This window comes from Rhopilema esculentum, chromosome 10 (assembly GCF_057945365.1).
Source record: "Rhopilema esculentum isolate cy_ngs chromosome 10, ASM5794536v1, whole genome shotgun sequence".
Classification (NCBI taxonomy): Eukaryota; Metazoa; Cnidaria; class Scyphozoa; order Rhizostomeae; family Rhizostomatidae; genus Rhopilema; species Rhopilema esculentum.
In genome coordinates, this window is record NC_142824.1 from 977,491 (window position 1) to 991,585 (window position 14,095).

At 35.5% G+C, this 14,095-nt stretch overlaps 1 protein-coding gene across 1 annotated transcript; it reads left to right on the forward strand.

The window, feature by feature from the left end:
• Window positions 1-1,540: 1,540 nt before the first annotated feature.
• Window positions 1,541-13,692, forward strand: LOC135689330 (protein FAM98A-like). Its single transcript, XM_089111016.1, has 12 exons — window positions 1,541-1,693; window positions 2,249-2,388; window positions 2,864-2,914; window positions 3,723-3,791; window positions 4,752-4,819; window positions 5,654-5,767; window positions 6,166-6,246; window positions 6,841-6,957; window positions 9,859-9,958; window positions 10,588-10,670; window positions 10,897-10,987; window positions 11,881-13,692. The coding sequence occupies exons 1-12, from the start codon at window positions 1,656-1,658 to the stop codon at window positions 12,123-12,125; spliced, it is 1,197 nt and encodes a 398-aa protein (XP_088967142.1). The 5' UTR covers window positions 1,541-1,655; the 3' UTR covers window positions 12,126-13,692.
• The last annotated feature ends 403 nt before the right edge of the window (window positions 13,693-14,095 follow it).

The following is a 14,095-nucleotide window of genomic DNA, read 5'->3' on the forward strand; positions in this document are numbered from 1 at the left end:
GTAAAATTTGCAAATGCCCCTTTGCCAAACTTGTTGTCTCGTGTTTGGAGTACAAATAGGAACAATGGATCTCCTTTTAGATAGCTATTACAGAAGGACTGTGCAGTTGCCGATCATGCATAGTACTTACCACGATGTTTATGACTGAGATGTACAAAACTAGAAGAGTTGAACCCTTCAAATATATATGAAATCTTCCGTGAAAATGCAACTTTTATAGGCTTCCAAAATGCCTAACATGTCAAATCTTTTCCCAGGTGTGAGAGACTATGCCATTGGTCACATAATTTCATACAATAAGCAACCCAAATTCTTTGGCCTAGATCTGAATGCTTGCAATGTAAGTGACCAACAACTAGTGCCCAAACACCCAAACCCTCCTTTCTTTTGTGCCAGCCAACCAAAAAATATCAATACATTAACTTACCGTCCTTGTTAATGGATTTCTCTTCTCCAAATACAGACTGATTCAGTTTTTACTATTACTGATCCAGCGACGTGTAAATCAAGACATACTCGGCTTCGCGACCAATAATATAATTGCATTCTGTATCAAAGGGTGCCGTAAGCTTCACGGTGCGGCGGGGGCTGGAACCGCAGAACTCCTTTCAACCCAACATCGACCATCAAGGGAGGCTGGACGACCCAATCCAACTTTACATGGAAACAAAAAGTTGTTCTGATGAACAAATACATGGCTCTTGGATACCGCGCTGCATGAAACTACTTGATACAAACACGTCTTGAATAAAATATGCTCAATAAAAGACATCTTCAATCTCTCGACCTACATGGTATGTCCTGCATAAAAGTGGGCATTTGCAACGAGAAAATAGTTTGTATCTATAGATGAGTGCTATCATCCAGCATAAGTGCAGTATAATAATCATAACCCATTCAACCAAGCAAAGTAAACCAAAAACATAAACAGATTAGTGTCTCTTTGCAGCGAAGAAAAGATTTAATGCCTCAACGGCTCGTTATTTTTAGCCTGTCCGCATAGAGAAGATTTTCTTCTTTATAAGGAACTAGGCAGTCTCACTGTTTTTCAATTTCCTATAGATGGTGCAAAATTGAAAAATTATAGTAAAAGTTCGTATGTAAACAGTATTTGACACAGTAGTTCATCCAAATTCATTTCTTGGGGTATCTTTGTTTACCCTGCGGCGTGATCACTGAATTAAAAACTGCTTTTTGAAAAGAATGAATTGTGTAAAAAAGAGTTTCTAAATGAACAAATATAATTCTGCGAGCTTCATTCAAAATATTCTCTTACATCTAAGAAACTAGGCAACCTGATATAAATTATCAGTTTCTTTCAAGCAATGGGTTACTGTGTCCATTGACAAGTAAGAAATAAATCAGATAAAAAGTTTCAGAAATCAGATAATAATTGGCAAGTACGCTTGTTTCACTATAAGCATTTTAAAATGATTTGTGGCCCGAGTTGGTCACAATGTGAAAAGAGCACAAGGTAAGCGCCTTTTTGCGTGTCCGTGCTTTTGAATGATGAACACTGGTGGCCAGGCTGTGTGTAGATAGTACTGTAACAACAGCAACAACTTCTGACCGTCAACACTACATTTCTGTAAGTGCAGGAGTGAAAACTGCAACTGGCTTAGGATTTGAAATCGACTGTGAAATTCAATATAGCTATGGAAGAAGACATCCTCGATGCTTTAGAAGATCTAGGGTTAGTTTTTGTTCAAGCACAGTTATTTTATCATGTTGCAAAACATTTTCCTGCACTGCAGTCAAGAGCGATCATCAAAAAAATGATCACCAGCGATGAGATTTTGCTAAATTTACAGTTAATTCAAAGTTAATTGTTGTATAACCTTAGTTTTTCTTCAATGTTTTTGGTAACTCTTTAGGTCACTAGCACCAAAACTCTATTTCTTTAGTCTGAACATAAATACTCTGCTTAACATAAAACAGTCTAAAAGGCCTGATGTGAAAAGAATTATCAGTAAGTATTGCAGTGATAAAAGAAGAAAGGTCTAAGCCTTGAAATATGGACTATTTGATTGATAAGATCATGATAAGAATTTAAAAAGACACATTTTGTTCTGGTTCTTGCTTTTACTTCAAGTCTATCTGAAGCCATGCATTTTCATTATGACAACTTTCTATATTGTAGCCATATTTACAAATTTTATGCTTCACCAAAACCATGCAATTTAACATTGATGCACACCATATTTAAAACATTAAGGTATTTCTAGAACTTGAATTTTTGCTTGATAAGGTACAATGGCTCAGTTCTAAAGGATGGTGAATTGTCACGTATTTGTGGTGAAGGTGCAGATGGAATGGACTTCATGGAGTTATGTGTTTGGCTTTGCAATGAAATAAAGTTATACTGTCCTCTTGGAGAAACTGTAAATGGTTTGTATTAAAGTTTCCTGTTATAATATTTTCTGATATTTATAAGATATATATGAATTGAGACAAAGATATTTATTCATTATTATTTTTCTTGCTGTCTTTCTGTAGAATAGTATTTAAATTTAAAGAATAATATTAAATTGAATAAAGTATTATTTTGTACGTCATCTACATCTATATCTACTAATTACTGTCTGCCTTCTTTAGAGAAGATCAGTGTCATCAAGATCATTATCATTATTTTGATAACAGGCTTGATTGCTTTGTTTAAATTCACTTATTTTCCTTGTGCAATTTTAAAGTTACATTAACTCAAATGTTTAGTCTCTACAGTGGGTAATCCATCAAAAGGTATATTTGTATTATTTTTGTATTTTTGTTCCTCATCAAGGTTCATGTTACAGCCTTTCCCACACCTTTCTGTTTATAATTAACTTTAAAGAATATTTACTTCTTTTCAATATTACCTTGCTAGCCCAAAAAGACACATTCAAGATAGACATATCTGGATTCTTGAGAGAGATAGGTACTGTTCAGGTCAATTTTTATCCCTCTATTATTTCTGATAATAACATAGTAAGAAGAACTGAACAAAAATGTTAAAGTTTTTGGACTTCTAACCAAAAATAAGTTAAAGAGGTATAGTTATGATACTTTTTAGAAGAAAGTCCTTGAATGTCAATTTTCAGTTGTCATGTAAACTTTGAAAGATATTTGCCAATATATTCATTTTGAAGTTTAAGTTTCAAAATTCAAAAATTTATATTTTTTTTATCTTTATCATGCAACCATGCATATTAAAACCAATGCAACCCGTAGCCTACGCTGTAGACCCTCCCTTTCAAACGAAGATAGGGTCTACAAATTAATGAGGCAAAGCTTGCTACAGGCCGTTATTAATTTATGCGTAAATATTTTTAATAATTGATCATTCCCAGATCCTATTGGGGCTTTCTTTGTCAAGCTCAATGAGGTGTTAAATAAACTATAGTCAATTGAAAGGCCTCCTTTCTATTGATTATGAATGAACTAATGGTGTTGAATGCAGATGTTGATTGATGTATCTTGTGTTTTGAAACGCAACTTGCAAAGATATACACCCAATACCCAATGCCTCTGCAAATATCGTTTCATCAAACTCCTCCACATCGGATCATACCGTCATATTGATTTGTTTTGCATGTCCTTAATTATGCAAGTATTAATGCTCTTGCATGAATTAAGTTCCAAAATTTGAGAACGGCCTTCGTTTGGAGGGGGGGTTCTATGACGTAGGCTAATGCAGCCCTTTTTCCCTTTGGATTCTAGTAAATATTATACTTTTGTTTGCATAGGTTGCCCATACGCAAATTTGATTGGTGTTGATGGTTTAGAAAGTTATGCAAACAGAATTTTACTTTTAGGTAAGTTTTGAGTTTTTTATCTGTCCAGTAGTTATGTCCTGTTCAATGCATGTACAGTTTTAATAATTTATTAAAAATTTCTTTGAAGATTTAGCAGTTAAAAGAATACAGTCACAAAGACCAAACATCTATTTTGGTATTCATTTAGAACTTTGTTAAGGGCTACTGATTTATAAGTAGATGCCAATGGATTGATGTTTTTTAATTTCAACATAACATGTTGTAACCACCTTGCAGTTAGCATCCTTGTAAAAGCATATCTTGTCCCCAAGGCCAAACATAAAAAGGTCAGAATAAAATTGTCTGTAAAAAAAATATTCTTTGACAATTAAAAACTTTTGGGATGAAAAAAATCCCTTGATAAGGTTGGTCTAGAGTCCATGTCTCTGGGAGAGGCCTGTGGATATTAGTGCAGCAGATGTAGGAAAAGGAAGATGGCTCAATTAAAGGAGATATAAAGACACACATGCCTGCTTATCCAAATCCCCTATGTTTTTATTATATAATAAATCTTTCTTTGCCATTATTCTTTAGCATGAGAAGAGATTCATTCCTAAAATTAGAATGGAAATGATACAACACAATTATTTTTCACCCCATATTTAAGCTTTGGGATAGCTTTCTTTTTTAGCGGTTTACTTAACATTTGCAGGTTATGATTTTTCTTTGACTGTTTGCGACATTTTTTACATTTAGATTTACAATCAATGATCTGTTCTTTTGGTTTTGATCACTGTTTAATTGTTTTTCTTGTTATATTCACAATCTTACCCTCTAAATTTTTTGGCTTTTGTTTCTATTTAAGTAACTAAAACACAATAGCTTGTGGGATGTTAGAAGAAAGTCCACCTGAAGCCAAATTTTTCTAAAAAAATGGCAATCCAGCACTGGGTTATCTGGCCTTTCAGATATCTGGCATTTCCCTACTTCCTATTATTGAATACTTATCCTTATTTTCAGATTTCCTCACTTCAGAGGTAATGGCTTGCAGGATGATTGGTCATGATGCAGATGCAGAAACTGCACAGGTTTTCATTTGTTGATCTATCAATACCTATTCCTTTCTTGTTAGTACTGAAGTGTTTTGTTTCAGTACAGAATCTGCTTTTGACATTTTGTGACAGAGCAGATAATTTGGTGATTTAAGATTGCAAGCATTTTGAATCACACAATCATACAATGGAAGTGGTTACAGTTAAATTTTATTGTTATGCTTTGACTTAGCACCCACCACAAGTGACAATTTTTCAAAATATGGTCAAATGACTACCTGCATTTAACAACCTGCTTGCAGAAAACCAGAGAGTTAGTATTCTATTGAAAGTAAATTATTTAAAAGTTATTTTCTGAGTTATTTTCATCTAATGAAAAACTATTATGTAATGCGTGTTTATGTTTAGATGTTCACAAAGAGGTCAATCACAGTTGGTTACCCAGAGCTTTCTAAAATATCCATAATTTGTTAAAATTTTTAAGTTGGGAAAGGAATACCTTTGAACAAACAGATCACTCTTTGATAAGTTACTTTTGTAGCATTTAAACTAAAAATCTTTACTGCTTAAATTGATTTTAAGGTTCAAAGACATGATGGGTGTTTTAGGTTAATGCATTGTGTTTGTTGATTTGGCTAGCTATCAATTCCCTGGAAAGTATATTCAAGCTTTTTTAAATTCCAGTTTATCAAAAGGGCTTCAAAGAGCAAAGTTTCAGTTTTCCTTGCAGGCTATGTGTTCTGCCTAATTGTAAGAAACCCTAAGTTTAATCAAAAGAGTTAGGGCAGACTTTACTTGATCAATGAATTTAGCTGGAAGTGTGCTGTTCTGGAGGCAATTACTCTATAGCACTCTTTATTTTTCTTTCAGGCTTCAGGCAATCCGATCCTTTTGCCCATAAATGCAATTGCAAAAGCTTTGCAAATGCCTCCTCCATCAAAAGATGAAACAGTATTCAAATTATTCACAAATATTGAAAACAAGGTAAAACCTTGCATTGTTTCTCCTCTAAGTAAAGCAAGACTAGTCTTTTATACATTGATACTTCTGCAATGATGCTACAAAAGATGTTAAAAGACTATAAAACTTATTCAATCACTCAATTATTGACATTTGTGAGTTAATTAATTGTTATACATTATACATATTTTATTAATCTATTTTTTTGTAACAGATACTTTAAAAGGTACCATTTTGCCCTAAGGTTGCTAGCCTATAATTGATTACTTTTGTAAACAATATACAACTTTTTCCCCTTTGATAATATGTCTTTTCCCCATAGTTTGCTATTTAATGTTCTCATTTTGTTGCCTTATGCCAGCTTTTGACATTCTAAATTGATAGTAGTTGGTAGGTACAATCAGACTGTTTTCTCTTTGAAGGTCCGAGGGGTTTTATCCCAGTTACCCCAGGCTCATATTGGAGATGCATTACTCCAAAAACGACTAAGTGAAAAACAGTGGGTATGTATGTATATTCACATCAACTGTTTGAAATTTTCTGTTTTTACTTTGACATTGCATCAAGTGTGAAACTCAGAGTTAGATATTAGAACCATGCTATTCTATACACCAAAGGGGGCACAGCTCTGCCTAAACGGCATCAGGCACTTTGTAACAGATGGGTAGAACGGTAATTTCCAATTTCTTATTTTTTTTATTTTACATTTCTAAGAAAGAATTTTATCAGCATATGAGCTCAACAATAACATTGGAAAGTGCAGATTGTACATACTATTTATCTATGAGTACTTCAAAACACAATTTTATTCAAAAACACAATGTACTCATCAGTTTTTTAATCATTTTAATTGTCTTGTATAAAAACAGAAAGTAAAGTACGAGTACTGGTTTATATATACTTTCATGAATAAAAAAACAGGCAGAACTGACATTTCATTGCAAGTCATCAATGACAGAAAATTATTTCCATTGTCTGAAAGTCTGAAAGTAAGTTAGTTGAATTATATCACACGTTGTTCTAGTGTATGTGATACTTGCCAAATTCAGCAAACCAACCCCCTCCAGCATTTAATGAAATTTTCTGTCCTTTAACAGTCTGAAGTCGAAAAGCTTAACGAAATGCTGGCCAACGAATATCACATCCGACGACAGGTTTTATTGAAAAGAATAGACCTGACAATCCAGTCGTTTTTATGGAGTGACCAGGCAAAGGTAATTTTCAAGCCATTTTTGGTGGTGCAAACATTATAAATGACTTTGAAAAAATCAAACATTTTGAAACAATCTACAGTTTTTCGTCTGACACTCTTCAGAGTATAGATCGAAATCGCTAGGAAATATATTTATATCCAGTTTTGGATCGAAATAGGTCAATCAGAAACGCAAGCACATGACCGGTTTAGTTACCCGACCAGTACCACGTGCCTATGGAAAAATTGCTATTAGAGTCCAAAGGTGAAAACTAGCTCCTTCTGTCTACACAATACAGTGGTTCCCTCATTCTGTCTCTAGATAGATTCTAAAAAGCCTTATTGTATTTTGCGAAAATTTTCGCATAATGCGAAAATGCGAAATTTCGCAAAATACAAGTTTCGAGGTGGTATTTTGTAAAATGCGAAAATTGATTCTAAAAACTTTATTTGCCCAGATCAACGACCGAAAACAAGCAATTCATATTCAGGGCGACTCTGTTCATGCAAATAGCCTAGTTCATGTCCCATTTAACGTTAGATAGCTCATGGACACATTTTGGAAAATGGTTCAAAAACCAACCACACCAAGGCCATGAACGGCCTAATTGTGAATTGCCCATTCCAGCGAAATACGATAACAGTAAGCATCCCGGTGCTTGCTAATTGGTAATTGGTAAATACCCAACATTCTGCGTGTTCTGTGTTGTTTTAGGGGTAATTTACGCCTTTATCCACAAGGCCTATTTTCCTGTTTCCTTCCCGGTGAAACCCGCGTGGCTGGAAAAGGACGGGGGTGATGTCAAAAGATTTTCGCAAAATACAAAATGGCTGGGGGTTTTTGTATTTTGCGAAAACTCGCCAAACATTGTCGAAATGTTAGTTTTTATTTGAGAAAATGTACGGAAAGGCTTTGGACTGTATTTAAAATTTTGTTTTTTTGAGTAGGCATCAAAAGATTCGATCAAATTAAAGAATTTTCGCAAAATACAAAATGGCTGGGGGTTTTTGTATTTTGCGAAAACTCGCCAGACATTCTCGAAATGTTAGTTTTTATTTCAGAAAATGTACGGAAAGGCTTTGGACTGTATTTAAAATCTTGTCAATTGAGTAAGCATCTAAAGATTCGATCAAATTAAAGAATTTTCGCAAAATACAAAATGGCTGGGGGTTTTTGTATTTTGCGAAAACTAGCCAAATATTGTCGAAATGTTAGTTTCTATTTGAGAAAATGTACGGAAAGGCTTTGGACTGTATTTAAAATCTTGTCAATTGAGTAGGCATCAAAAGATTCGATCCAGTTAAAGAATTTTCGCAAAATACAAAATGGCTGGGGGTTTTTGTATTTTGCGAAAACTAGCCAAATATTGTCGAAATGTTAGTTTTTATTTGAGAAAATGTACGGAAAGGCTTTGGACTGTATTTAAAATCTTGTCAATTGAGTAGGCATCAAAAGATTCGATCCAATTAAAGAATTTTCGCAAAATACAAAATGGCTGGGGGTTTTTGTATTTTGCGAAAACTCGCCCAACCGATAAAATTCAATCACATGGAATGTCACCAGATTGGCACAAATAGGCACCCAGGAAGTAGAACAAAAGAAAAAATGTCATTATGAATGAGAAGAGGGAAGTCTTCACACGTTGATGACACAAATAATGGGCGTCCTGCTAATTTCTTTTAAGAAGTGAGTCATTGTCTGGCGCCAAAGAAAATGCATGCACCTTTTTGTTGTAGGTTCCTGCTACACTATCAAAAAAACCCAAAGCCTCTTTCTAAAGCCTTACCGTACATTTATTCAAATAAAAACTAGCATTTCGACAATGTTGGGCGAGTTTTCGCAAAATACAAAAGCCCCTAGCCATTTTGTATTTTGCGAAAATTCTTTAATTGGATCGAATCTTTTGATGCCTACTCAAAAAAACAAAATTTTAAATACAGTCCAAAGCCTTTCCATACATTTTCTCAAATAAAAACTAACATTTCGACAATGTTTGGCGAGTTTTCGCAAAATACAAAAACCCCCAGCCATTTTGTATTTTGCGAAAATCTTTTGACATCACCCCCGTCCTTTTCCAGCCACGCGGGTTTCACCGGGAAGGAAACAGGAAAATAGGCCTTGTGGATAAAGGCGTAAATTACTCCTAAAACAACACAGAACACGCAGAATGTTGGGTATTTACCAATTACCAATTAGCAAGCACCGGGATACTTACTGTTATCGTCTTTCGCTGGAATGGGCAATTCACAATTAGGCCGTTCATGGCCTTAGTGTGGTTGGTTTTTGAACCATTTTCCAAAATGTGTCCATGAGTTATCTAACGTTAAATGGGACATGAACTAGGCTATTTGCATGAACAGAGTCGCCCTGAATATGAATTGCTTGTTTTCGGTCGTTGATATGGGCAAATAAAGTTTTTAGAATAAGTTTTCGCATTTTACAAAATACCACCTCGAAACTTGTATTTTGCGAAATTTCGCATTTTCGCATTATGCGAAAATTTTCGCAAAATACAATAAGCCTTCTAAAAATGCTAGATAGAGCGACGATCGGGCGTTGTCAATAATCCGAAACATGTTGCCATTAGAGTTTTATGCACAGTATTTTGATCTGCAAGAACGAGGATGCTGTTCTCTTGAGGGTTCTTTCTCTTGGTGTAAGAAACATTATGTTTTGTTATCCCCCGATCTTTGGGTTTGAGAAACCCTTTTTGGGCACATGGAAGGACTGTTTTTGTACTGTGAACAACACGAGGATTTACAGCAAATTATGTTTCAAAATGTTTACTTTTTTCAACGCCGTTTTTAAAGGTAACTTGTGCCTCTTGGCCCAGCTGGCCTTCTCGTTTATTTGGTATTTTTTGTACTTCATTCTGCAGCTCTTATATCTTAAATTTAAATGCATGAACACAAACTTTCACAGGCAAAGAAAAATGATATCCAAGCCTCTTTCCGGTCAGTTAGAAATTTGATAGCTGCAGGGACAAATGTTGCTGTTGCTGATGTATTGGCAGCTCGAAAAGGTATCCTTAGTTCAACTCTAGCATTCTTAAAGACGTAATATTTTAAGTGAGCCAAAAGTAAAACCTTTCTCATATGTTGTAACATGTTTTAAAAATTTGTTCTCCAGTTTTAGTTGTTATGTTCTGACCTGCTAGGAGCTAATTGAACAAGCAAATTAATTTTGAAGAAATTAAGAACTCGATTTGTCTTGATGTCTTGATAGAACATCCTGATTCAAATTTGAAGCACAGTTCATTTTTGCTAGCTTTCGAATTGAACATCTTTATGCGGTACAAAATTTAAATTTCTTTTAAAAAGCAAACATTTTGAATAATGGGCACGTGACACTGATTGAGCAACCTCGACAGTCATGTGCTCACGTTTCCTATTGGCTATATTTATTTTTCGTAGAGTTTTGTCCTGAAATTGTATACTCTTGAGTGTCAGATGAAAAGCTTTGGCATGATTAAAAATGTCTGCTTTTTTCTAAGCCATTTTAAAGACCTTCACTTCGCAAAATTGTGGCTGCTTGAATGACTGCAGCGAGGATACTATTAGGCAAAGATATGCATGATCCTTCTCTTAATTTTCATAAGTTATGCTTATCTGTACATGTTTCGGTTCAAATTTATGTTTTTATTTTTACAAGATTTGTGTAAGTTGGAAAAGACAAGTTCAGGTGAAGCGAGAGAAGTAACAAAATGTGACATTAACAAAATCCTGATTGGAAAGGTATAAATTTGCTTCGTTTAGCGATTGCAGCTCGTTGCTTCCTCTGTTGAGACTTATATACTGCTATACGGAATGATAATTCAATAGCATGGCCTATGCATGACCAGACATTACGTGTACAATATAACATAATAGATATCTTCTCTGATAAATTGTGGTTCAATTTCAAGCCCTTCATATGAAAACACAAATGTGATCATGATGTTGAGCATATTTTAATTTTTAGGTTCCCGATCGAGGAGGACGACCATCGTCAGAAGCACCGGCTCCAGAAATGCCAGCATTTAGAAAACGAACAGAGCCACAGCGAGGCCAAGGTAAGAAAAATATTAAAAATAGCACCGGCATTATCCATAAAATTTTACGCAGCCAATTATTCTGTGATGCTTGATAGCTGCCAAGTGAAGCTTCCCTATCCTGGGACTGCAATCGAATATCATGTTTTGGCTATTCTTGCCGCAACTCAAAAAGCCCTTTCATAAGCAGCTTTTTCATAATGAAAATAACTGTTTACCGGGCTTTCATAAGGTGCTTGATGCTGTATAGGCAGAGCTGTACACGTTGCCTGATTATTGTATTCAGCGTGAAACTCGGAGTAGCAATTTAGAAGCACCCTGTTCTTTAGAATTTAGAAGCAAAGTTCTATGTATCTGCAGTAAAGGTTATTCAACGATTTCAATCTCAATTTATCAGTCAACTAGGAATTGGAAGAAAGACAGAAAATTCTCATCAGGAAATTGCTGCATGCTTCTTGCTGTTTAAATTCGTTATCATCAATGATGCCATAGATTGCTACCAGTGCTTCCACTTTGAAGAAAATTAAGATTCTGAGGAAATGTTAAGGAAATTTCGTAATTTTGGCCTTCTGTTCCATTTTAACACGATGTTCTTATTAAGACAATTTCTTTGGACTTTTAAATTCAAAATAAATAATAATGTAATGTACTGAACTCAGATACTAAGTTTTTATTTTGTTTTGTTGCTCTGATATTCAACAATGTGTTTTACAACAATCGATAGTTTCAATAAGTCTCTGGCCATTTTTTTCGCCCAATTCTGTGTACAGTCACGCCGCTTTGCTGTTATTTGCTCTTTCTTTTTTTCAGCTTTCCTTGAATGATTTTTGAAAGTAAAAACCATAAGTTGAGTAAAAATGCTTTATGCATAGAATTAGATGGTTGTCTCATTTGCTACTATATTTCCTCGGAAGGTTGGAGAAACGATCGAGGAGGACACGGCGGCAGAGGAGGACACGGTGGTAGAGGTGGCTATGGAGGAGGTGGCGGTGGCGGTGGTGGCGGTGGTGGCAGTGGTGGCGGTGGTGGCAGTGGTGGCGGTGGTGGTGGGCAGAGTGGTCGAGGAGGCGGATGGGGCGGTAGAGGGGGGCCTCGGGGAGGAAGAGGACGTGGTAATTACGGTGGAAATCGTGATAGCGAGAAAATGTACTTTAGCTGAAAATAATTAGACATCTATATTGAAATGATTTAGCTTTAATGATAAGAATTTAAATGGTGTTTCATTTTTAAAAGCTTGCTTCTCATGTCAAGTTTGTTGCCCTTCCAAGAAATGGACTACCGTGTTGATATCTTTGTTAAGCAGCGCATATCAAAGGCAGCATACGCACTGTGTTAAATGAATATAGTCTATAGGAATATTAAGGCTGAAAATCTCTGGAAATTTAGTATAATATATGAAAAATGCAAGGCTAAAGCTTGATCAGAAATTAATTTTTTTGTTAATTTAAGTTTTTGGAGAGCAAAACAATGAGAGTTATGCGCAATGTGTTTTGAAATAGACGTATGTGGCCTTGGAGTGCTGGAACATAACTCTTGCTAAATACAGAGTAATTTTTGCAGATGATACCGAAAACTACGTAGGAGCTGCTAAAATCGACAGAATTGAGGTGGTCCTATCAGATTTAGTTTTATAGTAATTGTTCTATATTTATTGTCTTGTCCTGTCCTGTCCTGTCCTGTCCTGTCCTGTCCTGTCCTGTCCTGTCCTGTCCTGTCCTGTCCTGTCCGTCCTGTCCTGTCCTGTCCTGTCCTGTCCTGTCCTGTCCTGTCCTGTCCTGTCCTGTCCTGTCCTGTCCTGTCCTGTCCTGTCCTGTCCTGTACTGTCCTGTACTGTCCTGTCCTGTCCTGTCCTGTCCTGTCCTGTACTGTCCTGTACTGTCCTGTACTGTCCTGTACTGTCCTGTACTGTCCTGTACTGTCCTGTACTGTCCTGTACTGTCCTGTACTGTCCTGTACTGTCCTGTACTGTCCTGTACTGTCCTGTACTGTCCTGTACTGTCCTGTACTGTCTTTTTAATGACGTAACTCATCAACAAAGATTTGATTTTTTCTCTGATCTTCAGGCGAATTTACACATTGTGTCGCTTAAGACTTATTTAAGAATAATCTTAGGCTCATAATTAAAAAAGTTGAGAACATACATGCTCAACAAAATATTTGGTATTTTTATAGAAAAGTGTGTATTTTTCTTAAACCAATGATAACTTTCTGCTTATCAGCCATTCGGGAAACACTTTTCAGCGACTGATCTACGCCCTTACAATGCATCATAATTTTAATGAGGCAACTTTGCCCGGGACTTTTCTTTCCAATCGAAGGTGGAAATGCTTCTATCGTTTTAGAGTTGCATCTTATACAGATTAAGAAAGTAAATTAATCGTTGGTTCAGAACTAAGAGATTTCCGGAGAGTTATTTAAGTACAACGTCAGCTAGTCATTAATGACAGCAGTAAAAGGAAAGAGTATTTCTAATTACTTTGGCCAATATGTTTAATGCTGCCAGGTACAGTTAAAAGTCCTTTATCTGATGTACTAAGTGTGCTAACGTACATTAATGACGAGTTGAACAATTCTACCGCGTGTAGTTGAGGCACAGTGGGAAAACAATGACGCAGAATAAACTAATTCTCTCAAAGGACTATATTGATTCCTGTATTTTTCATTAATACCACCTCAAATGAAGCCTCAATTCATTTCATGATAAATAAAGATTATATACTTTACAATTTTGTAGCTTTTATTTAGATGTACCTTAGTGATAGAACATCATATGGTCATATGTTTGGACCTTTTGAATTTGCCACACAGTGGTTGTACTGGGGACTCGAGACTTTCTTCCTTTTTTTCATTTCCTTTTCTGTTTTCTAATGGAATTTACCTAATGTGAATAATTCAAAATACAGTATGTTTAGGCACAATTTCCACAACTCGAACCCTCAGAAAGGTCTACATACAATGCCTGCCAAAAGTCTTGGAACACTGACATCAATTTCCAAGGTTAAAACCAATCCTCCCCCTCTCCCCCACGGAACAATGTTGGTTTACTATCAAACGGATTAGGATTTTAGGAAGCACTTTCTTTTGCGCTTCTTTTATGATATTTCTCTAAATCATCAACATTGTTTGAGG

Bases quoted from the DNA above. Each gene is read 5' to 3' on its own strand.
- LOC135689330 (XM_089111016.1), top strand. From the start codon at position 1,656: ATGGAAGAAGACATCCTCGATGCTTTAGAAGATCTAGG. The intron at 2,915-3,722 runs GTACTGTTCAGG...TTGTTTGCATAG, and splicing joins TGGATTCTTGAGAGAGATAG to GTTGCCCATACGCAAATTTG. The intron at 6,247-6,840 runs GTATGTATGTAT...GTCCTTTAACAG, and splicing joins GACTAAGTGAAAAACAGTGG to TCTGAAGTCGAAAAGCTTAA.